This window comes from Neolamprologus multifasciatus, chromosome 20, assembly GCF_963576455.1.
Source record: "Neolamprologus multifasciatus chromosome 20, fNeoMul1.2, whole genome shotgun sequence".
Taxonomy (NCBI): domain Eukaryota; kingdom Metazoa; phylum Chordata; class Actinopteri; order Cichliformes; family Cichlidae; genus Neolamprologus; species Neolamprologus multifasciatus.
This window is the reverse complement of record NC_140458.1, coordinates 23,373,532-23,396,934: the sequence shown is the minus strand read 5'-3', so window position 1 is coordinate 23,396,934 and position 23,403 is coordinate 23,373,532. Positions and strand designations below refer to the sequence as shown.

The window sequence follows — 23,403 nt, the reverse complement described above, 5'->3', positions numbered from 1 at the left end:
GATTTCAGCACCTTGGTTGCAGCTAGCTATGCTAGTCCCTTTGTTGCTCTGGATCTAGTATGAGCTGAAGCAGTATTCTTCCCATATCCTGGAGCAGATGGAGAACTCCAAACTCCCTTTGACTGAAGCGTAGAACAAGGACTATCGTGGCCAGTCTAAAAATATATTATTATTGAAGTTATTGAAGTTAATCTTCAAGCTGTGAGATTCGCTGCAGGTGAAGCAGAGTATGTAGTTTGATTATTTGTATTTGCAGAAAATTATTACTGCAGAAAATTATCACATTTGCACAATATCTCTAAAACTAGAAACAGTAGCGTTTTTTGATACGGGCGACACGGGCGGTTGCCCGGGGCGGCATCGTGGTGGGGGGCATCACGGGCATCGGCAAAAAAAAAATAAAAAATTGCTCGTACTCATGCTGCCCCGACATCAGCCAGCGCATATTGGGACTGGCATAGGCACCGATCGGTTTTCTATCGCCCATTTGCTGGGAGTAAGGGCGCCCTCCGTTTGTGAGGTGCGCCTGCTGCTTGCGGTACAGGGAGGAGAGGGCGGGGTGGCGGGGGATTCTCTGGCTGGCTGGAGCAGCATCTAATAACCAACTTGCAAAATAAAACAAAATAAAAACAAACCAGCAAACACGAAAACACCACACATTATGACACAGACCGATGTTTTTTCGAAATTCTATACGCGAAAAGTGAGCGCGAGAGCCCTCGGTGCGCCTGCTCGCTGCTGAAGTCAAAGTAAACTTTATTGTCATCTCCGCTACATACAGTACAGTATATAGAGAGACGAGACGACGAGGCTCCAGTTACAGCAGTGCAAGTAAACAAACAATAAATATAAGAAGAGTAAGAAAATAAATGTACACTTTAGGACCAGGGGTAAAGGGATCAATAACAATTTAAAATTTATAATTTACAGTTTGATGATTTAAAGTCTCTCACACAACCTGTCGAAAGGGGAGGGGGGCCGGCTGCTTCCAAATAGAGCACATTTCATTCATAAAACAGGCTAGGACCGCCACTGACTAGAAACATCCTGTCTCAAAGTAAAGCTGAAAATGATAAGAATTATTGAAAATTCTTTATTTATCACTTCTAGGCTGGAATATTGTAATTCATTATTATCAGGCCATCTTAAATACTCCCTGAAAAGCCTTCAGTTGAACCAAAATGCTGCAGCGAGAGTACAGATGGGGACTAGAAAGAGAGAGCATATTTCTCCCATGTTGGCTTCTCTTCATTGGCTCCCTGTTAAATCCAGAACTGAATTTACAATCCTGCTCCTCATATACAAGGTCTTGAATAATCAGGCCCCATCTTATCTTATTGACCTCGGATTACCATAATACCCCAATAGAGCACTTTGCTCTCAGATCACTGGCTTACTTGTTGGTCCTACAATATTTAAAAGTAGAATGGGAGGCAGAGTTTCAGCTTTGAGCCTGAATTCGAAGGAGAGAGACACCCTCTCTACTTTTAAGATTAGGCTTAAAACTTTTCTTTTTGATAAAGCTTGAATTGAATTATGTAAACCCCTAAACACTGCCACAAAAAGAAACTAAATCAATGGGAGGCGAGGGAGGAGTGATTTAGATTTTTTGTCTCCATATTTTTTCCAAGTATCTAATAAGCCGTTCATCTGGTTAAAGTAGATGGTCGTCACAGACTAGATAAATTACACATTTGCCACTCAAAGCACTTTAGACTTTCTTAATCTATTTGTACCTGCTCACTGCCTGAGTAAACTTGTTTTAAAGGTCAGCAACTGGCAATGACATTGATCACAGTGTTGGAGTCTGCTGAGCTGAGTGAGTATACAACAGCGCTTCCTGAAAATGGCTTTGAAGTTTAATAATAGGAAATGTGCATGCTGAGCAGTGTTAAAGGATATTTCTGCCAGGGTCAAAGCAAGTTTGTTATTTTATCTGTAGTCATTTATATTTGGCGGTATGACGGTGTTCTGGGAGAGATGAAATATGCCAATAGGAAGCACAGAAGGGCAACAGAAAATGATGTAATGTTCAGTATTTTACAGAACAATTAAGCAGAAGCAAATCGTGCTGTATGGATAGCACGAGGTGTTCGGCTCTACTGATACTCAAAGGTGAAACTGTAAACAGCACACAGATGCCTGTCAATTATAGGGAAACCACTGTAAAGCATCTCAGCAAGAAGTTGTTCCACCGCAAGCCTCACAGCACAGCTCCAGTGCTTCTCGGCATGGATTGGCATCTGGGTCTCCACTGGAGGAATGGACACCTGTTTTGATAATGATGGTGGTGGAGAGCACAGTCTAACGTGTCAGTCATCTGTCCGTAACTCCGAGTGAAAACACAACTCAACAGCAAGACTGTCAGAAAGATGGAGAGCACACACACGGCTGGAAAGTAGATAGTGTGAGAGGCCTATCTGAGGTCAAGCTAACAAGGGGATTATTTGCAGAGGAGTGAGAAAATATTGTGAGTGAGAAACCGACACACAGAAACTGGGTTAAAAGAGCGAGAGTCAGCGGCAGAGTGTGGATGACTGATGTGTGGACAATCCAGGTGTTTACACTCAATCTAATAACACGGGCACACGCAGCCACGCTACAGAGTTATGATACGATTACACTGCGGTCATGACACAAAGTCGCAACACCTGCCAGGGAGCAGCTGTCAAACAAAACTACACGAGTGTTGTTTTTCAAAGTGCAACATTCTCAGGCTGATCATTGCACACGCAATCCTGACTGCGGTGACATTTCCAGGTACATGTTTCTTCCTTGTCGCGTCGCCTCAGTTTAAGATGTTGTCATTTGTGATTTTCACGAAACACGACTGGAGAAAGTTCCGCTATTTACAACAGTAGGCCGACAGGCGAGTGTTGAAGTCAACGGGAAGTCAACAGCGCTTGGTTTTCCTAGGAAGTGAAGCATGGTCTCGTTCCCACCCACCCTGAAAGCACCCCGCCCCGCCTGCTGCACTCCCAGCTGGCCTATAGAGGCAAGACAGCGCACATGGGCGGAGGAGCAGATGAAGTGGGCGGTCGACTATCGCTGTGATTGCAAAAGGAAGTGTATATGTGTGAGGCAGGCTTCTAACAGTCTTGGGGGGGGGGGGGCAGGACGTTTTGGATCAGTCATCTGTAAGAGGTGGATATCACACTGTACACAGCTATAGTGTACTGTATTTGCCATCATGCATACACACATTACGAACCCAACTGCTGACCGGGAAGCAGCACTTCTATGGGTTAAACGATCTGTTAAAGAGTCCCGTATAAAGTATATAGGCAAGAAAATGCAAATGAACTTTCAAACCAATTCATGGTAAGGCATTGTTTACATGCTCCTTTGAGCACACTCAATGCTGTGGCATTTTTACACTTCACTTCCCAGACTTTGTGTTGACTGGGGTCTTTTGTGTGTGTTTCTGTGTGTGTGTGTTTACTCATCAGAAACACATGAGCATTTTCCCAGGAAAGACATAGACAGACAGTCCTAACTAAAAGCTTTATCAAAAAGGAACGTTTTAAGCCTAATGTTAAAAGTAGAGAGGGAGTTTGTCTCTTGAAGTCAAACTGGGAGCTGGTCCACAGAAGAGGGGCCTGAAAGCTGAAGGCTGAACCTCCCATTCTACTTTTAAATACGCTAGGAACCACAAGTAAGCCTGCATTCTGAGAGCAAAGTGCTCTGCTTGAGTGATACGACTGCTATGAGTGTTACTATAAGATAAAATGGGGCCTGATTATTTAAGACATCCTATATGAGGAGGGGGGTTAAATTTATTCTAACAGGGACCATATGAAAATAAGCTAAGCTGGGAGAAATATGCTGTCTGTGTAGTCCCTGTCAGTAATCTTACAACAGCATTTTGAGCATTTCTGAAGGGAGTTTTTAGGACAACCTGATAATAACGGATTGCAATAATTACTGTAATTATAATTACAGAGTGTTTGTTTCTGAAATCCAAACTGGGAGCTGGTTCCACAGAAGAGGGGCCTGAAAGCTGAAGGCTCTGCCTCCCATTCTACTTTTAAATACCCTAGGAACCACAAGTAAACTACTAGTCAGACAGCGAAGTGCTCCAGTTTTGCATAATGGAGGTGTGTTTCGGCTCCAATGGATAGCTCTATTTGGACGACACTACAGCTACCTTTCGTGTTGTAGATAGAGATCATAATATATTGAAATATTAGTGTGATGTTGGTAAACAAAAATATTCTCTCCATTTTTCTCATCACATTATATCAAGTGAAACATCCTGAGCACTCTCTTTGGCATAAAGCCCTCATTTATTGTCAGCTGCAGTAAATATTGTCTTCTTGCAGAAAAAATACACTTTTAGATGCAACAGAGCAGAAAATTGGAACTGAGCTGCATTTTTTATATAGACATAAAATATCAGATTATTTGAACACCATACCCTGCAGTCACAAAATCTCACAACACGTTTAATAATAATAATAATAAAACAGCACAAATCAAAAAGCTATATTTTAGGTTGTCAAAATTTTACCTGTGGTTAAATTAGTTTAGTCGGGACCACTACAGTCAAAAGGAGATTAATATTTCTGCCTGCATTAATTTAGATTTGGCAGCATGGCTCTGTTTACGGACCTTCTCAACCTTCCAAATGTGCATATGTGGAAAACATAAACCAGAGAGTGCAGCAGGTAGACTCAGCACAGAGTACAGGAGGCATCAAAAACAAGATGTACTCACTGGCCAAGTCAGATACCCCTTTTTCCTTTTCTCAGAATAGCTTCAATTCTTCATTCAGCAAGATGCTAGATCATTCTGCAGAGATCTTGGTCCATACTGACATGAAAGCATCATGCATTTTTGTAGCCGATTTATTGGCTACACTTCCATAATGCAAATTTCCACATAATCCCAAAGATGCTCTGTTAAATTGAGGTCTGATGGAGTGTGCAAACCATTTGGGTACACTGAACTTATTACCATGTTCAAGAAATCCTCTTGAGATAATTTGGGCTTTGTGAAAAAGTGTGTGTGGAATGCACTACACACAGGCACACACAGGCACAGGTCTTTGTTTTCAGACACCAACTTTATTTCTTGTTGTTCGTGATGACCGACCACAGTCTGACAGCTGTCGGTCACAGCTGATCTCCAGCACACCTCCGCTCCTCTCCCGTCTCACTATAAAGGGTAAGGAAAGCATCATCAGTCCAAAACGCCATCAGCTGTTTTCACCTGCGTTTCCAGCACCGCCCCGTTGAGCTCACCGCACCACCCCTCCCCTGCAGCCGCACCCGGGACCACACCTCCGCCACAGTGTGTTATCCCCTTGGAAGCAATCATCAAACAATGGGTACACTGTGCTCATAAGGAGATGGACATGGTCAGCAGCAGCAGAAACCATCCCCAGCACCTTTACACCACTAATACCATCCTGAACCAATGATACCAGGCATCATGGATCCATGGATCCAATCGTCAACAAGCTGTCTTGACCGTGAATGCACTCCCAAATGCGAGTTGCTGCCTTGTGATTAGCTGATTATATCTTTGCTTTAATGAGCAGTTCAGCACGTGTACCTAATAAAGTGAACAGTGAGTGTATATGACATTAGGTCAGAGAGGTTGAAGTGGGGCGCTGGGGTGGATGTTGCAGATGGGCTGCATCTGTGGTCATTGCTCAAGAATCTTAAAAAGCGCCCTAGATGAGATTTGCTGATTTGATTTCTGGAAGTCATCAGCTGATGGCAGGTTGCCATTTAGGTTTGATGATCTGGTGGGATTACAGCTGAGTTTGACTTTGTGGCCTCTCTGAACAAATGCTGCACTTTAATTTTCATCAGTGAAAACCAACAAAAAAAAGTTTCTAAATTATCCTCGATACTGATTTACAAAAAAAATCCAATACAATATTCAGAGTCGGGATATTTCTATTAGCAACACTGACATTTTATCTCTTGTGCTACTTGTGCTTGTCGTATAACACACATTTTAGCGTGTAAAGGATGAGCATTTCACAAGAAATAAACACACTGCACAGTACAGGCTGATGGGTCCGTCATAGTTCAAGAGCCGTTCACGGTCATGGCTGCAGCCGAGGAAAGGTTATGGCCCTGCTTTGAACTGCGCTTGAGGTTTTGTTATGTCTTGTTTTATATCAGCTGATCAGGAGGATATTTTTTGAAAGCGTATTTTCGCTAGGGCTGCCTGCTAAGATGCTTTTAAGCAGATTTACCCTTTGGCCAGTAAATAAGAGCCTGATTAATAGATAGAAGAGAGAAGAAGTGGAGTGGAAAATGAAGTGAGGACTTGAAAGAAAACCTACATCTAATTTGTGTCTCCTTGACTATTTTTCAAGCCATTTTCCTTCCCTGTCTTCTTGTCATTCTCTCCTTTGCCTTTATCTTTCATGCTGTGTCTCCAGTGCTGCCTTTTTTTGTCTTTTACCCTTATTCCCAATTACTTATACCCTCAATCCAATGTCTGCTTTCCATTCTCAGTTCTTTACTGCCTGATCTTTCTTCGTCTTTCCCTTTCTTTCCTTCATCTTCTCTGCTTCCTCTCTTCTCTATTTCTCTTGTGGACCAAACAGTCCAATAACAGCTGGGGGAAATTATGCACGAAAACTCATCCGTTGCTCTCTTAATAATTATCCACTCATGCAATTAATTGACTTTCCTTTCCAGGAACTTTGTTTTCTGTCTCCTGTTTCTGCTTTTCTCTCTCCCCAAGCAGGATTTCCATTTGAGATTCATTGTTTTCGGGCCTTTTTTCTGGATAAGTAAAGGCTGACATTGTCAGGACCACGACTCCAAGGAATGGATTTGGTTAACTAGGTTTTTAGCCCTGTCTGCAAGTTAAATATATAGTTTAGTGTTATCTTCAGATCTATGTATACCTGAATGCACTTAGTTACACATAGAATCATACCATTATTTTATGCTTTCTCACCCACACATAATAACGTGCCCTTTATTGAATATAACTAAATTGCTGATTGTGTCTGTGTCTTATCATGACTTAGTGTCTGTATATTCTTGTGATTCTGCATTTTGGTCCTCATTTACTTCCTTTGCAAGCATCTTTTTAAAAAAAATCATTGCTGACTTTTAATTCTCAATCCAGATGTCTGGCTCTTTTTTCTAAGGTTTCTACCTGAAATCTCTGCAGCAGTTGTGCTGTCTTTCTGAAATGCTTTCCCTTCTTTGCCTCTGGCAGGCACCTCATCTGACCCATATATAGATATCTATAGCACAGAATCATCTGTGTGACTATCCTTACACTCAGTGTTTTTTGATCACTGTTATGACTCTATCAGTTAGACTGTTACACGTGTAAAGTTAGTCAGAGTTTTTACCCTAGAACACTAATGGGAGTTTTGTAACACTATCCTTACACGTGGGTGAAAATCACCTGATATTAGTGTTCTTGATTAAAAGATAAAAGGACTTTCATCCATTGGCCAGGGCCAATATTTCACTTGCTACCAAACTACAGGTTAAGTTTCGTAGAAGATCCTGCTATAGGTTAAATTATACACTTTTACAACAGTTTTCATGAATATAACTCACAACCATCAATTTTATGATTGTTCACTCTTACAATAGTCTTACTAATGGCTACTCGCTGAGCTTCAGCAGCAACGTGATAATAAAATATTGTTTTCTTTAAAATACATACACATACATCAATACATACCCATGTAATCATGGATGCTAACATTAATAGTATATTCACATTTGGTGGTATAAAGTATGAGGCTTATCGTCTTGGTGGCATTGCTGTTGAACAGCTCTAGCTCCTGAGCTGTTTCAAGCCAGAACCAATTAGCCACTGAAAAGTACATTTTAAGCTAATGGCTAAGAAACTGACTTTCCATTAGCAGCATAAATTCTGACTATGAATTTTACACTGTTCATTCAAAACATGTATTTGTGCTGTCTGAAATCCTTGGGCCTGTCTCAATATGTGTACTTGTGTGTACTTGGTACAGCTAAATATCCCAGAATGCATTTCGTTCAAAACCCAAATGCGGCAATGGCAGAGGAGCGCGGCTAAAAACTTTTAAATATTACTCTCTCTGGGTCACGAAATAAACTTTTAAGTTATTTTCAAGCGAGAATGTAGCTGTGTAAGCTTCAAATATCTGCTAGATTTATCAAGGTATCATATATTTCCAAACGTCTGTTACCCACCAGCTCCATAGCTGGGGAGGTCGAGGATCACTAGAGCCAGCGAGAGCAGCAGACTCCCGGCACATCGTGTTGAACACACACACACACACACACACACACACACACACACACACACACACACACACACACACGCAGTCTTTCGCTACTCAGGTTAAACATGATATATAAGTCTCTTAGATAACTTCAAAATGTTAATTTTTGGTTTATTTCAGTGTTTTATTTGTTCCTGAGTAAATCGGTTTGGCTGAGATGTAATTCAATTCAGGAGGAAACATTTTCACCGGGAACAAAAACAGCATGTTAATACGTGGAGATTCTGAAGGCTGCTTCAAAATGATCAGATTATATTTTAAATATTTGTTCAGTTCTCCTCCAATCTCCAGCAGCTGTCTGTTGTAACTTTTGAGTGTCTACTAAAGTAAAAATAAAAGCGTTCTCATTTCTCACCTGCTTGTTTTTATTAAGGGATACATGTACACTATTTTTATTAATAGAGTAAATCGGTTTGGCGGAGATTAAAGTTAAGGTTCATAACATATTAATCACAGTTAAATTAGGAGGGGACGGCAGTAAAAACTCCGGACCTGTGACATCATCAAGTACGCTGGTGTTCCAATTGTACAAATCGCGAGTCCGTGCTCATGTTCTCAGCAAGTAAGGACTCGCGTACTTGAGAAATGAGAAAGGGCCCTTGTCTCCTTACAGTGAAATCTAATTTACATTCTCCCACTGGATATTTAAATAAACCTGTAGCAACATAGGTAAAAAGGTTATGCTACGGCCTTTAATTGAGGAAGCAAACTTATTGATTGATAAAAAGTCAACCTTTTCACTTCCATAATGTTTGCTTTTACATTGCAAAATTATATTTACAAAAGCTTGGGTTTATTTCACTCATTGTGGTAGTTACCATGAAATGAAGTGATCTTATTGTAAATTTCACCGGCTCAAGTGTTAGTATGAGTGAGCAGTTAAGACTAGCTACAGAGACAGATCATTTGTTGTTCTGCTAACTGGGCAACTTAACACATGATGAAACATCAAGGCAGTGCTGCTGCTCAGTCATACAGATAATAACCAATTATCTCTTCTCCATCTATAGCTTTCGCTGAGCTACAGACAGACATCCATGAACTAACCCAGGAGCTGGATGGAGCTGGGATTCCCTTCCTAGACTATCGGACCTATGCAATGAGAGTTCTTTTCCCTGGGATTGAGGACCATCCTGTGCTCAAGGAGATGGAGGTACGGGTCAGTACACCACCGACCAAACTTGAGACTGAAACAAACTAACAATGTATAATCAGCTACAGTAGAGGCTTTACTAACAAACTAACACCAAACATGGACACATACAGCTGCTGCTTTACTTAAAGAAGTTTGACAAAAGTTTGCCCTAGAAGTATTCTGAAAGTTCTGTTTATCGGTATTAAAACTGTCCCACTAGCTTTACTGCTGGAAACTTATGTAGCCATTATTCCATGACACGTTTCATCAAAGGAAGGACTCTTAAAAAGCCTGAGATGTGACAAGAACTCCAGACGCTGAACACCTTAAAGCAATCACATAACCTATATTTTACCTACTTCGTCTTAATGTATTCAGCTTGTCTCAATGAATGGGAATGAATTTTCAAGAGCCATAGTATCATCATTAGTCAGATCTCAAGGGACAGAAACTCACCTTATTCTTTTGATGTAGATAAAAAGAGTTATACAGTAAATATTGCTTTGAATTGACTGAAAAAGAATGTTATGTAAGATACGTTAAAAAAGATGCAGGAAAGGCAAAGGGAACAAAGCAAAAAGAAAATAAGATTCACAGTTCCTAGGATTGTTGTTGGCATTATAAATCACTGTAAAGTTATTAAATGAACCAGTATATGCAAACTCCTTGCCAACACAGCCAAATTGAAATAGTGAACCTGATTTATAAAGACATCTTACCGCTGAGACCAAGGGAAGGAGAATTAATAGTATGTCAACATAAACTACTCCCCTCCAAAACTAAAAACCAGAGAGCCAAGTTTGCAATCAGCAGTATCATTAAGATGTAGAATCTGGTGCTGCTCCATTGGCTTTGATTGGAGCGCTGACTTTTTGGAGTCAAAGAGTAATTTGTTTGACCTTTTACAGCTTAATTTAATCGCTCTAATCCAGAACGTTGATTCATATTGTTAGAAGTAAAATCCCCCTGGGTGGTGTCATAGCTGTCATTGGTATCTCTTTTTTTATTCCTTTCTGTGATTCACCCCGAGTTATTTTTATAAGGCAACAATTTTGGCTATGAGCGCAGACTATCAATCTGTATTTACAAACTACAGATAATGTTAAATCTGAACGAACAGAGTCCTTAGAGCATCTAGAACAACAGGAATGTAGTAGATGGAAATGTACTTACTTTCTTTTTTTTTCCTTCTTTGCTTTCCCTTTGTGTTTCTTTAACAAGACAGTTTAACAAATCTAAATTAGTTCCAAGTCAGAAATTTAATTAGGTTGAAAATCATTTTCTTTTGTCCTAGTGTTATTTGTATTGAAAGAGCAGCCTAACATAGATGTTGATTAAAAAAATATATATGTGTGTGTGTGTGTGTGTGTGTGTGTGTGTGTGTGTGTGTCTGTATATATATGATTTGAATATATGAAATTATCTTTGGTTCAATTTAGGCTTAACAGAGCATTTTATTAAGACACAGCAATGTGTTTCATTATGCCCATGATGGAATTAACAGCCGTTAACTGTCATAATCCCTGGCAGTGAGGTTAGATGAGAGATTTATCTTCATCAGAGCTTAATAAATCCAGGTATTTTGAAGGAAGCAAACCAGATCCAAAATGGAATCAGTTATTGGAACCGAGCCGCTACACAGATTGCAATTTCTGAAAACCCACTTTGCTACTATAAGGGCTAATATTCCAGTGTTTCTATTTTTCACTCATGGACTCTCCAGATCTGGAAGTGAGGCCATGCCAAAACCTGCATTCTTTCTTGTGATTTTCTTTCTCACATTTCTAAATTATAGTGAACATATTGATTGACAAGTTCCTGCCACAGGAGTGTGTAGAGTCCTTTGTTTTCTATATGAGAGCCACTCCTCCCATCGCAATACACCTTGATGACAAAAGTGCTCAGCTTGAGGCTTCTCGCCAACATTTCACCGTAGACCAGAGTATAAAAGATGGACAGTGACATCATCTGCTGTTTTCTGAAGTTCCGTTAGGAAGCTTCAAGATGAGCATTTCTGCCGTTGAAGATAGGCAGGTCTGACTGTGAATCGACTTGCTCATTAACTATGTGTGTGAATGTGTGTGTGAATGGGTGGATGACTGGATGTGTAAAGCGCTTTGGGGTCCTTAGGGACTAGTAAAGTGCTATACAAATACAGGCCATTTACCATTAACTAATGACTTTTCAATAACAAGTCATTAGACCATGGATAATCCTCCATTTTTATATTTTTTTAATTTTAACATCTCCCAAAAGTTAGTCCATAAACTCATCAGGAAAGCATTTACATTGTAATCTTGTAATCAGAAGGTTGCCGGTTCGAGCCCCAGCTCCGACAGTCTCGGTCGTTGTGTCCTTGGGCAAGACACTTCACCCGTTGCCTACTGGTGGTGGTCAGAGGGCCCGGTGGCGCCAGTGTCCGGCAGCCTCGCCTCTGTCAGTGCGCCCCAGGGCGGCTGTGGCTACAATGTAGCTTGCCATCACCAGTGTGTGAATGTGTGTGTGAATGACTGAATGTGTAAAGCGCTTTGGGGTCCTTAGGGATTAGTAAAGCGCTATACAAATACAGGCCATTTACCATTTACCATAAAGGCAGAGGGCTGTGATCCCATGGACCTCTATAGCACTGTTTCTCAACCTTTTGGAGCCACGGCACATATTTCACATTAGAAAAATCACAAGGCACACCACCAAACAAAAATGTCACAAAGACCATATTAACCCGCGCACCAGGTGTAGTGGAATTGGCTCAGGTTGTCTCCATTATACTTTTTTTGCTTTCTTCTGACCATTCTCATGCTGGGGCCTTCATCTGGGTCAGAATTTTGTCCCGGACTCAGGTCAGACTGACTACTTTTTCTTTTAAAATATTTATCTATTGCTATTACACACTGCGTCGTCTCACGGCATGACTATTATGCAATTTCTTCTTTGTCTTCTTCTGTTTTACTGGCAGTTGACAACCCATTTAATTAGAGCAGGTAGTTGTACTGCCCTCTAGTGGAGGAGAATGTAATTGTTCTGCCCGATCGCTTAGAGTACTAATCAGGTGGAGCCGGATAATCTTTCACGGCACACCTGATCATTTCTCATGGCGCACCTATGTGTCACAGCACTGGTTCTATAGAACCAGAAGTCTTTTTGCAACTTCTTGGAACAGCTATCGCCATCTGGTGGTCAGCCAGAATGCAGGTTTAAGGCACTAGCACATTGGCTTCATTTTTCCAACGAGGAAGTTGCGTCTTTGTTTTTATACCATCTGTGGGCTCAATGGGTGACAATCAGTGGCATAATCCATATTTTATATACAGTCTGTGGGTTTTATTTTATTTTTCTTCATTAAAAAACAGGCCTAGTCTGTTTGACCAACCAATCAGCCGTATGCATATATTATCATATTAGGATACAATAGCTTCCAGGATCTCAATAGAATATGGAAAATTTTATATTTGTATAAAATTAAGAACTTAACTTTCCCCTGCCGACAGTCTCTCTGAAAGCAGCTGTCCTAATGTGATTTGTATGTGTACGTATGCTCATCGCAGTTAGATTTACTGTACATTGTTTTAGGATTACATCACAAACAGAACATGTTTAAACTCTGTTTTCCATAATCCAAAATCCCAAAAGTGTGAGTACACCTTTAACTTTGGGTGTCAGGCAGGCACAGAGGTAAAAGGTGCTTACGTATTTTATTGTTATGTCTAGACTTCCTTCCGTAACCGTCTGTATTGCCCCCAGGGGTTGCCGCTGTAATCCAATGACTTGGGTAAACCAATGCTCCTAGCTTTATTGCACTGCGTGACTGCTCTCTCCCCTAAGCTTGACAGCCACGTGACACACCTACACACACACATCCAAGCATACACACACAGTCTTGCAGATTTGTGAATCTACAAACCTTAAATCTATCTTGGAAAAATTGGTGAAGACCCTGCCTGCGCAGTATGTACAGTACATGCATCTCCATCTGTCTAATCTCATTCTATCTCGCTCACACTCCCTCTTTTTTCCAACACGCACACACATGCGCACACATCGCACTCACCATCCACCCTGGAGGCCGAGAATCTCATTTAGCACTTTACAGAGAGGCCCAGACACTTTATTATTGCATGTCGGAGGAGAGAAAGAATAGATGTTACAGTGGTACAAAAGGATGACGACAGAAAGTAGGAGAGAGAGGGGGAGTGGTAGATGTGATGTGTGTGTGTATGTGTGTGTGTGTGTGTGTGTGTGTGTGTGCAAGGATGACACACAAAACCAAAGAGAGAGGGAGAAATTAAAACAAGAGAGAGAGAGAGCCCAATGATGTGAAACAGTCAAAAATAAGTGCGAGAGAGAGAATTAAAGCGACGAGGAAGATGGAGCGAGTGAGCGTCAGAAAGGCATCTTCAGTGTTGTTGATAAGTAGTGACAGGTGCCAGCCAGTGGAACAAGCAGGGTGCACCTCTGTACCCAACACTGACACACACACACATACGCAATGCTGCTATGCCCTAATGCTTCATCCTTCCTTGTACTCCTCTCCATCTTTCCCCTCCCGCTCTTTTTGACAGAGGACTCCTTCTCATGCTCGGCTGGTTCAGGCTGGTCTGATTAGACTTTCGACATTCTAAGAAAGTTCCTTAAACTGATAAAAAGCTAGAGTTCCCCATGTGACAGCGGGTTATTAAAAGATTCAGTTAAGGGCGTTTAAGTAGTATAACACATTCAGCCCACTAGCAGGTGTGATTATACCAAACAAGTAGAGTTTAACCGCTAACATCGCAGACAGAGATAACGCGTAAGATGGCTAAAGCTCAGGACCGTAAATTCAAATTCTCGTCTTATCGATATTCAACTGGAGGATGCTTTGAGCCACACGCACACACCCCAGACCCCGATGTCAAGAAGACAATCGTGTCAAAATTGTCCGCTGAAATCATCTGAAGTGGAACACGCCGCACGGCAGCACAGCAGGAGAGGAGAGTAGCCAATCAGCCTTACCTCACTGTTTAACAAGCCAGTCTGAGCTCATCATATGTCTGCTTGCAGACGTGTTCGGAATCTCTCTTTGCCCAGAGTGAGTCATAGATTCATTACTTGTACTGTGCGTATCGCAATCCTTTGTGATATTGTTTAAGGAATCCAAAGCTTAAGGAGTCCTATTATGCTTATTGGTGATTGTATGTTTTCCTTTTTGGACTACTAGAGCAGCTTTCAGTCTTTCACAATTCAAAAATAGCCCCTGAGTACATTCACTGTCTGAAACAAGCTGTTTCAGCACCCCTTCCCTTTTAAGCCAGCTGCTTTCTGATTGGCTGCCCCTCATCAACACAAGACTTAAATAGTAGGTTGTGAGCTTCTGTGCTCACAGCCAGCGCTATGTTCCTGGGACCATATACGGAATATTCACTGATATCATACAGATCTACTCATTTTAAAAAGTCTTGGAATCAGAGCATCCTGAAGCCTGAGCCTTTGCCTCACCGCTATTACTTTCACATACCTCTGACCTCATTATTTGAAGTGACCTCTCATGAAGCAGCCCTTTAACCCTGTCTACAACACCCAACGTCTCCAGGTCCCTGCCAATGTTGAGAAGGCGCTCACCCTGTTCGGCCAGCTGCTGACAAAGAAGCACTTCCTGCTGACGTTCATACGAACCCTGGAGGCCCAGAGGTTTGTCATTATTTACTCGTTTATTTCATAAGTGTTCTTCCATCTTTGGTAATATGGTGGGAACGTGTGCTTTTACAAACATGAATGCATCAAGAAAAAAAGAAAAGAAAAGCAAAGGTATGTTTATGAAAGCAGTAACACATTTTAGGAGCTCTACAGTTACTGTAAGGCACTTAGCCAAATGTTTTATGACTAAACAGTTTAATTAAGATAAAATGTGCATTAATATTTAAATGAATTGCTATGAGGTTAACGGCGCGTACGTATTTCAAGGAACAATTCAGATGGGGCCAAAACAAAAACAAGGTCTATCACTTGTAAAGGATCCTTTTCTAAAACATTGAATGTATTTGTAGGTCATTTTCAATGCGGGATCGAGGCAATGTGGCGTCTCTGATCATGACGGCCCTGCAGGGGGAGATGGAGTATGCCACCGGGGTCCTGAAACAGCTGTTATCCGACCTGATAGACAGAAACCTGGAGAGCAAAAACCATCCCAAACTGCTGCTAAGGAGGTGAGGAAGTAAAGCCAGCATAAACATATTATTTAAAAAGGGATATCTCTTTAATGTTTCTGTTTTCTTTTGTCTAATTTTACTTTTTTATTTAAGTATTTCCAAGTATTAGTTTATATCAAACTTTGACTGCGAATGGACCGAATCTATATTTCTGCTCACTTTGCTCATTAAAATCATCATCATCTTCCAGCAAAGCAATATTAGCATAACGGACAGTAGGAAAATCTGTGGATGTCTGAACTAAGTGTTCAGTTTTGACAGTCCACCTTCTGAAAGCTGGAAATCAGCAGAATACCACAGGTTAACGTCTTAACCTGCAGGAAATCGTAGTTTTTAACCACTCATGGTTAGCTAGCTTTATACACTCACGCACCACTTTATTAATGCTGACATGTAATATCTGATCACATGGATCAGCTCAGAGCGCTTAGGCATGTAGACATGGGCGAGACGACCTGCAGAAGTTTAAAGTGAGCATCAGAATGTGAAGGAAAGGTGATTGTGAGTTTGAGAAACTGCTGATTTGCTGGGACTTTCCCACACAAGCATCTCTCGGGTTTGCAGAAAACAGTCCAAAAGCAAGAAAATATTCAGTGAGCGGCAGTTCTCTGGGTGTACCAGATGTATGTGCAAGTTCTTTATCAAAATGGTGATATTTTTCATTCTGAAATAGAACTACTGCGATCCACGAATGTTCATGGGCTGTTTTACAAAAACGCATGATTCATTTTTGATTAAGATGCTAAATGACAGATATTTACTTGCATTCTTAAACAGAAAATCAGTTTCACCGGTTAAACTTTATGCTTGATTAATTTCTGACTTCTCAGAGAAGTTTCAGTGTGGCTCAAATTTGGGTACAAAGATGTGAATTGAGTAGTTTTCAATTTTCAATGAATTTTTCGCAAATTTCTAAAATATTTGTGTTTTCTTGTTTCCGTGACAGATGCTCTAATCAATTTGATAAGCACTCTATTGTCTACGGGGATATACTTGTATTTCGTTAAACTGTTTTTAGAAAAGACAAAAATCCTCATGTCCATGTCAGTTTTTTCGGACAATTCTTTGGAAATCAAGAGCAGCTCCTTCACTCCAACCAGACTTAAATACTGCTTTTGTAATGAGTACCATATGATGTCATTCTTTCTTCAGAGAGTTCAAACGTACAGCAAATACAAAAATGCTGCCAGAAAAAATGCCACAAAAGAAACAAATGGAAGTTTTTCGGAAGACAATAATGTGACGGACCAGCTGCGGAAGTGAAAAGCTAAGAGTAAGCAACTTAAAGGCTTATAGGATCTACGATACTGTCTCAATATTATATAATGCGAACAACCTTTTTATCTCCATCACGACGCGATGAATCCTCCTCTTCTTTGAAGCGTGTCTCGCTGCGATCCTTTTGCTTTCTGTCACTTCTGCAGCTGTTCCGTCACATTATTGTCTTCCGAAAAACTTCCATTTGTTTATTTAACTTCTGTAGTGTTTCACATGCTTTTGCAGCGTGTTTCTGTTTGCTGGTGTTTTCTTAAGTTGCAGTACAGATTTGAAAAGTTTCCACGTGATTTTGTCACAATGTAATAATGTAACACATTAACTTTAATGGACTCTGGTGAAATGAAATGAACTTGATTGACATCCATTTAGTATCCACTGAGTATATTTTCTTTAATTATTACTTATTTGAATAAATAAAACCTTTAATAAAAGAATTGCTTCATGTTTATGAGGGCTGAGAATCTTTTCTTTTATCAGAGATATCAGAGCTCTGTTGGTCTGTTGTTGTTTCCTTTAAACGTCTGTTTTCAAGCATCGTGTTTCTGCCTTCTTTTCTCTGTTTGCATCAGAACCGAGTCTGTTGCTGAGAAGATGCTGACCAACTGGTTCACATTCCTCTTGTATAAGTTCCTAAAGGTAAGGAATGATCACTCGCAATAATAGTCTTAATTTAATGCTCCCGACTTATATTAATTCTTTATTCCGTTTACCTCAGTGTGTTTTTATTTAAAAGCTTTTCTTGTTTGGCCTTCATGTTTTCTTCCCTCAGCAGTGCAGAACACATAAGAGTAAATCATCAAAGCCTCTAAGCAGCACCCTTTTCTTCTCTGTTTTTAATGACTTTTTTTTCTTTTGGTAAGCCCACAGATCTTCTCCCCTCACGTAATTTTACTCGTGTAGCTGACACATCCTCTCCACTGATCTTTTCTGTTGTTCTTTTAGCTCACATCTTCTCTTCCTCTGATCTCCCTTTCATCTGACTCGTTTCTTGTTGTCATTGCTCTGCTGTCAGTCTCCTTTCTGCCTTGAGGTCGTTCGCCTCACCAGGGGGCGGGATGTCGGTCGCGTCGTCCTCGCGCGTCGCCCTTTCCCTTTATCTTCTCCCGTCCGTCATCCCCTACTCTCGCTATTGTACAGCCGAGTGAGGCGATTTTCTTTTTTTCTTTAATGCTTCTCTCGTCCTTCTCATTGGGTTTCCCCTTCTCCTTTCCACACTTTAATTACATACGGGAAGACTTGGAGCTGTCCTCATATGCCATTATAATCCTAATCATATTAAGAGTGCAATGTGATAATTATTGGAGTCACAGCAGAAAAGAAAGTTGAGTAATTTTGGGAAAGAGGGGGTGGACTGTGTAGAAGATGGTGTTAAATTGCGCATTAATCTCTCATTGTGATTAATCAATAACAGGAATATTACAGGAATAAGTCCTTAAATTCTACCAAAACAAACACCCGTAATTACCTGAACTGCTTTCATTGTCATCATAATTAATATTATTTTTATTTCTATAAAATCTCTAAATCTGGAAACTAATAAATACACAGCATTCAATGCAATGTAGGAATGTGAGCCTCTTCCTCTCCCTGTACAGCCAGAGCCGTCATTATACCCCTAAAATGTAAATGTCAGGATACAATTAGGCAGCCCTAATGAAGGCAGCGTGCGGAGTAAAGGCAAATTTCATAGACAAGCATGCAGCGGCTGAGCAACGGAGGCAGAAAGCCGAAGCGTAACGCTGTAATGTATGCTCGCTCTGTCTCGTTAGCAGCTGCCCACCTAATTGGCCCAGATGCTAACGAGCTTCTTAAAGCGTGCGGCAATGGAATGAGGGAGAGAAGAGGAGAGGGAGAGGTCAGAAATGGGCATCGGAGGTGGCGGAGAGAGGGGAGATGAATGGAGGTTGCGGGTGACAATTAGGAGTTAGGAAAATAGAGAGGTGAAGAGAAAGGAGCAAGGAGTTAAAGAGAAAGGCAGGGCAAAGATGTGAAAAGAGGGCAGAGAAAGGGGAAAGCAATGAAAGATAAGGATGACAGGAAGCAGGAGCAAATTTTTGAAGTGCGAGTGAATAAAATGAGAATAAATTGCAAAAGAAAGTTTTTAAAAAAAAGCTGAGAAAATTGGGAGTAAAGAGTACAGATGTTGCTGACTGATAATTTAGTTTCCTAATTTGTCCAAGTTAGAAGCAAAAAACCTGACCCATCTTATCAGTCAGAAAACAGTTTAATTTTAGAACAAGCTAATGAACTAAGTTAAGCAATAACCATTTGTGTGTATTTAAGACCGGTTTGATGCCATGAATCACATCCTTCTATAAAAAGTCTTCCAAATATCGCCAAAATGTGGAACCACGCATAAAATCCCACACACTCCATGTCACATCAGTTTGCAAAGCATGGCTAACGTTAGCGACACTGGCAAAAGCAGAACATGATGGCCCTTTGCTCACACAGAGTGGTTATATTCTAGCTTGCTTTGTCACAGCCTTCATGCTGAGGTGGATTTTTTTTAGATTGAAGTACTGCAGAACCACGTGCTGCTGGCACGATTGTCGTCTGTCTTACTTGTTGAAACCTTTTTGTAACACTGAGAGAATGATGCGGGCTTCTGACTTTAAAGGTACAGTGTGGTAAACAGTGTTGGGGAGTAACGGAATACATGTACCGCCGTTACGTATTTAAAATACAAAATATGAGTAACTGTATTCCGTTACAGTTACCGTTTAAAAAGGTGGTATTTAGAATACAGTTACTTTGTTGAAATAAATGGATTACACGGCGGTACTTCCCTGTTTCATATTGTGGCGGGTCAGGACTGTTTGGGTTTTGTTAGACAGCTATGTTCTGTTGTTCCAGGCGGCAGCGTTACGGTTGCCATGGTTACAGGGTGACCTCTCGCTCTGCGTGTTTCCTGGGTGAGAGAGGCCTTTTTGTTGTTGTTGTGCTAAGCTAATAGACAGAATGCTACCGGTATAGCTCTAAAGAATGTAGCATCATAGGCAGTGTAGTCCGTGCTGCAGGGAGAATGGACTGCCATACACGTTATGTGTTTGTGAGCGAGGGAGGGAGAAAAAGGAAAAGTACAAGCTGTCATCCAGCAAAAACGGGAGCTGGAAGCATGTAAATATAATAATAACCACTGCAGCCAAGAAGAGTGCCTGACGAGCCCAGCTGTAAGTAAGCTATTAAGACTCGACTGTACACCGTGTTCGTGTTTTCCTCTGAAACAATAAGTCCCGTTGGAGCAGCCTTTCAACGCCTCTCTCTGTCTCTCGCTAGCAAAGTTGACCCAGACAACAAAGTAAAGCTAGTTTTCAGCTATGAGCCTGACACAGAACCCACCGTATTAGCCAGAGATCCCTTTACTACGGTTCGGAGCTGCGGACCTTCAGTAACAGTAATAAATCACAGCAATAGTACATTCACGTAGTTGTAAACAGCATGATAATATATTAAGTAATCCAAAGTATTCAGAATACGTTACTCTCATTGAGTAACGTAACGGAATACGTTACAGAATACATTTTGGGACATGTATTCTGTATTCTGTAATGGAATACATTTTAAAAGTAACCTTCCCAACACTGGTGGTAAATATGACCACTAGATGTCAGTAGTTCACAGATTGCCGTCAACTGAATTTAAAGTACCTCCCAGTTCAAGTACACGATCAGTTAGTCGACTGTTTATGTCAGATGTTATTATGAGTCATAGTTTCTGGAGGAGGCTGTAAAACTTTGTAATAGGACTCTGATATGAATTCTGTCTGATGACAGCGATGCTGATCCGAGTTGTTGAGGATATTCTGAACTTTTCTGTTGGTAAGCGCTGCTGTTTTTGCTGCTGTTAGTGGCTGTTAGTGGGCTAGATCTAGCATTGGTGGACTTGGACGCTCAATCAACATAAGCAGCTGTTGTTGTTTTAGCTGGCTAGTTGGCAACTGTTTGGAGAAGGGAGGGTCACATGTTTAATCTGCTGACAGTAAATAATTGTGACAGTATTGGGAATAACTAAGGATGTTTATTTGTATTCCCATGTATTAATGCTCTGACTTCAGTTTAAGAAGCTTGATGTGTGGCATTTTATCCAGATGCAGGTTCCGTTATCTCTTTCGCTTCTTTGGTGGACGCCTCTCAGATTATAAAACATAGGTACGATCCTTCATATCTTGAGTTTGAAAGTGCAGACGCTGATTAAAACACCTACCGGTTCTCTTCGCCTCTACCTTTGGTGTACTACACATGTGGCCACGTAAAAAAACACAATTAGGTGGAACGACGATGGCCATTTTAGCCACTGTATTGAAGACAAACCTCCTATTCCTTTTATTTTTTACACTGGACTTTGCAATGTAATGTGTGAATATATATGAGGGAAATAGATGACAAAGTAAAGAAGGAAGATGGTGTAACAATAAAGAACTGAGGATTTTTATTAAGGTGGAAAAGAAGGAAAAAAGGACGCAAGGGAGTAATGCATGCGCTAGAAAGAAAAAGCGAGTTGTTAAGTGTGCTTGAAGGTGAGACGGATAAATTAGTACTTTCCCCTGCTCTCAGCTGGACCTCATGCATCTCTAGCAGACGCACACGCGCACACAGTCTGAAGTGTCTCCCTGAGCACTGCGCGGTCGATCATTAAACTCTCGTCAGGATGAGTATTGGCTGTGATGTGTCCTCTCTCTCTCCTCTAAACTGCCGCTACTTCATTCGCAAGTGTTTTTCCTTGGGCCCAAGTGATGACTAATGACACTATTGATTGGCAAGTGTCTTTGATGGAGCGGAGAGTGGGCAACATATTTATAACATCTATGTCTGGTCGCATAAGCTCGGCTCCGAGAGAAGGCTGAAAAGATTTACGTAACACTGCTTTCAGCCTCCCTCTGGAACAAAAAAAAGGAAAGATGTTTACATAACACTACTGTGTCCTTCACATCTTGAGACGTCATTCCGGGTAGGTCTGAAATTTCATCTCGTTCGTTTACAGATCATTGACAGTGTTAGAAATTGCCAGAATTTGTTAAAGAAAGCCAGAAATTCAATCACTAGTAACTAATTTAACTAAAGTTCTTTTTTTTGATGATGATGATGTGTGTTTTGCATAATTGGGGAATCTCTAAAAGTTGCTTTTTTGATTTCACGCTGTAAACATTTTGAGGCATTCCTTATTCAGAGGTAGAAAATACGGGAAGAACCGTATGACAACAAAGAGGGAGAAAAGCAGCTGCCGCACCTAATTTATCGCCTCTGACTGCTCACCACGGCACAGAAAATTGCATCTGAATTTGAACGTCTGGGGAAACCAAATGTAAAATCCATGGTGCCGTTTTATCGGACGCACACGGACAGAGAGGCTATAAAGGGGGGGAGTGAGAGGGAAACGTGACTGTGAAGAATTCTTTTTCACGCAGTTTTCCAGCCATGTCAGTCGCCGGTCAGCGCGGTCCGTGATGCATTAACTTGGATGTTACTCTGCACACAGTTACAGAAATATTCCATCTCCAGTTTGAGCAAATGAATCATGTTTTTTTTTGTAAGTTTTCACTGTCAAGCTCTTTAATTATTCATGTATTTTGTCACCCTCTTCTTGAAAGATGAACGGATAAGTCACGATTCCAAAAGTGTTCATTAGGTACACCTTTTCAGCTGCTCATTAACACAAATATTTAATCAGCTAGTCACACAGTAGAATAAACTGCTAAAGTTCAAAGAGAGCATCAGAAGGAGGAAGAAAAGTGACTTTGACGTGGTTGTTGGTGCCACACAACAATCTCAGGTCCAGAATGGTCCACCTGATCAGTCCACTCAACCCAAATGTCTGGGATTTGGTGGAATAGAAGATTTCCCACCATGGATGTATTCTGTGTGATGCTGTCATGTCAACATGGGCCAAAATCTCTGAGGAATGTTGAATGTATGCCACAAAGGATTGAGGCAGTTCTGTAGGCCAAAAAACCCCAACAACCCACTACTGGGAACGTGTATCTAATGAAGTGGCCACTGAGCGTAAATTCTAACCAGTTTTTGTTGTCTTTAATTGCTCTCCAGACACTTGCAAAAACACACACTTACCTCATTTACTCATTTATGTGAGTGCCTTACTACACACAGCATTTTGCATCGCTGTTATTAATTTACACATTTAAGTATTCCCAGTGGCTTCAGAGTAGCAAACGTTCTTAGGAACCAGATTTCAATTGAATCGCTGTGTTTATTAAGTTCTGTTAGGGGTTTTGTTTATTTTCATTTTAAATTTTGGGGGAATTTTTGAATTATTGGGCAGTTTTCCCTCTTTAGGACTGTTTCTGACATAAAAGAGAAAAATCGCGCTGTTTGATCTCCAGATAACTCATCTGTTTCTGCCTCGTCTCTCGCCAGGAGTGTGCCGGGGAGCCTCTTTTCATGCTTTACTGTGCCATCAAGCAGCAGATGGAGAAGGGACCCATCGACGCCATCACAGGAGAAGCCCGCTACTCCCTTAGTGAGGACAAGCTCATCAGACAACAGATTGACTACAAAACACTGGTCAGTAAACTCACTGTGTCTCGA

The 23,403-nt window shown here is 41.0% G+C and overlaps 1 protein-coding gene across 3 annotated transcripts in view; it reads left to right on the top strand.

Annotated features, from left to right (window-relative positions):
• LOC146494956 (plexin-A1-like) overlaps positions 1 to 23,403 on the top strand; it is a 306,263-nt gene that overhangs the window by 263,349 nt on the left and 19,511 nt on the right. For 2 of the 3 annotated variants that reach the window (XM_085145280.1, XM_085145281.1), the window contains exons 21-25: positions 9,274 to 9,422; positions 14,965 to 15,062; positions 15,419 to 15,577; positions 17,428 to 17,494; positions 23,233 to 23,379. In XM_085145280.1, the coding sequence (XP_085001406.1) occupies positions 9,274 to 9,422; positions 14,965 to 15,062; positions 15,419 to 15,577; positions 17,428 to 17,494; positions 23,233 to 23,379 (620 nt within the window). The remainder of the gene's footprint in view (positions 1 to 9,273; positions 9,423 to 14,964; positions 15,063 to 15,418; positions 15,578 to 17,427; positions 17,495 to 23,232; positions 23,380 to 23,403) is intronic. The other variant, XM_085145283.1, reaches the window with a different exon arrangement.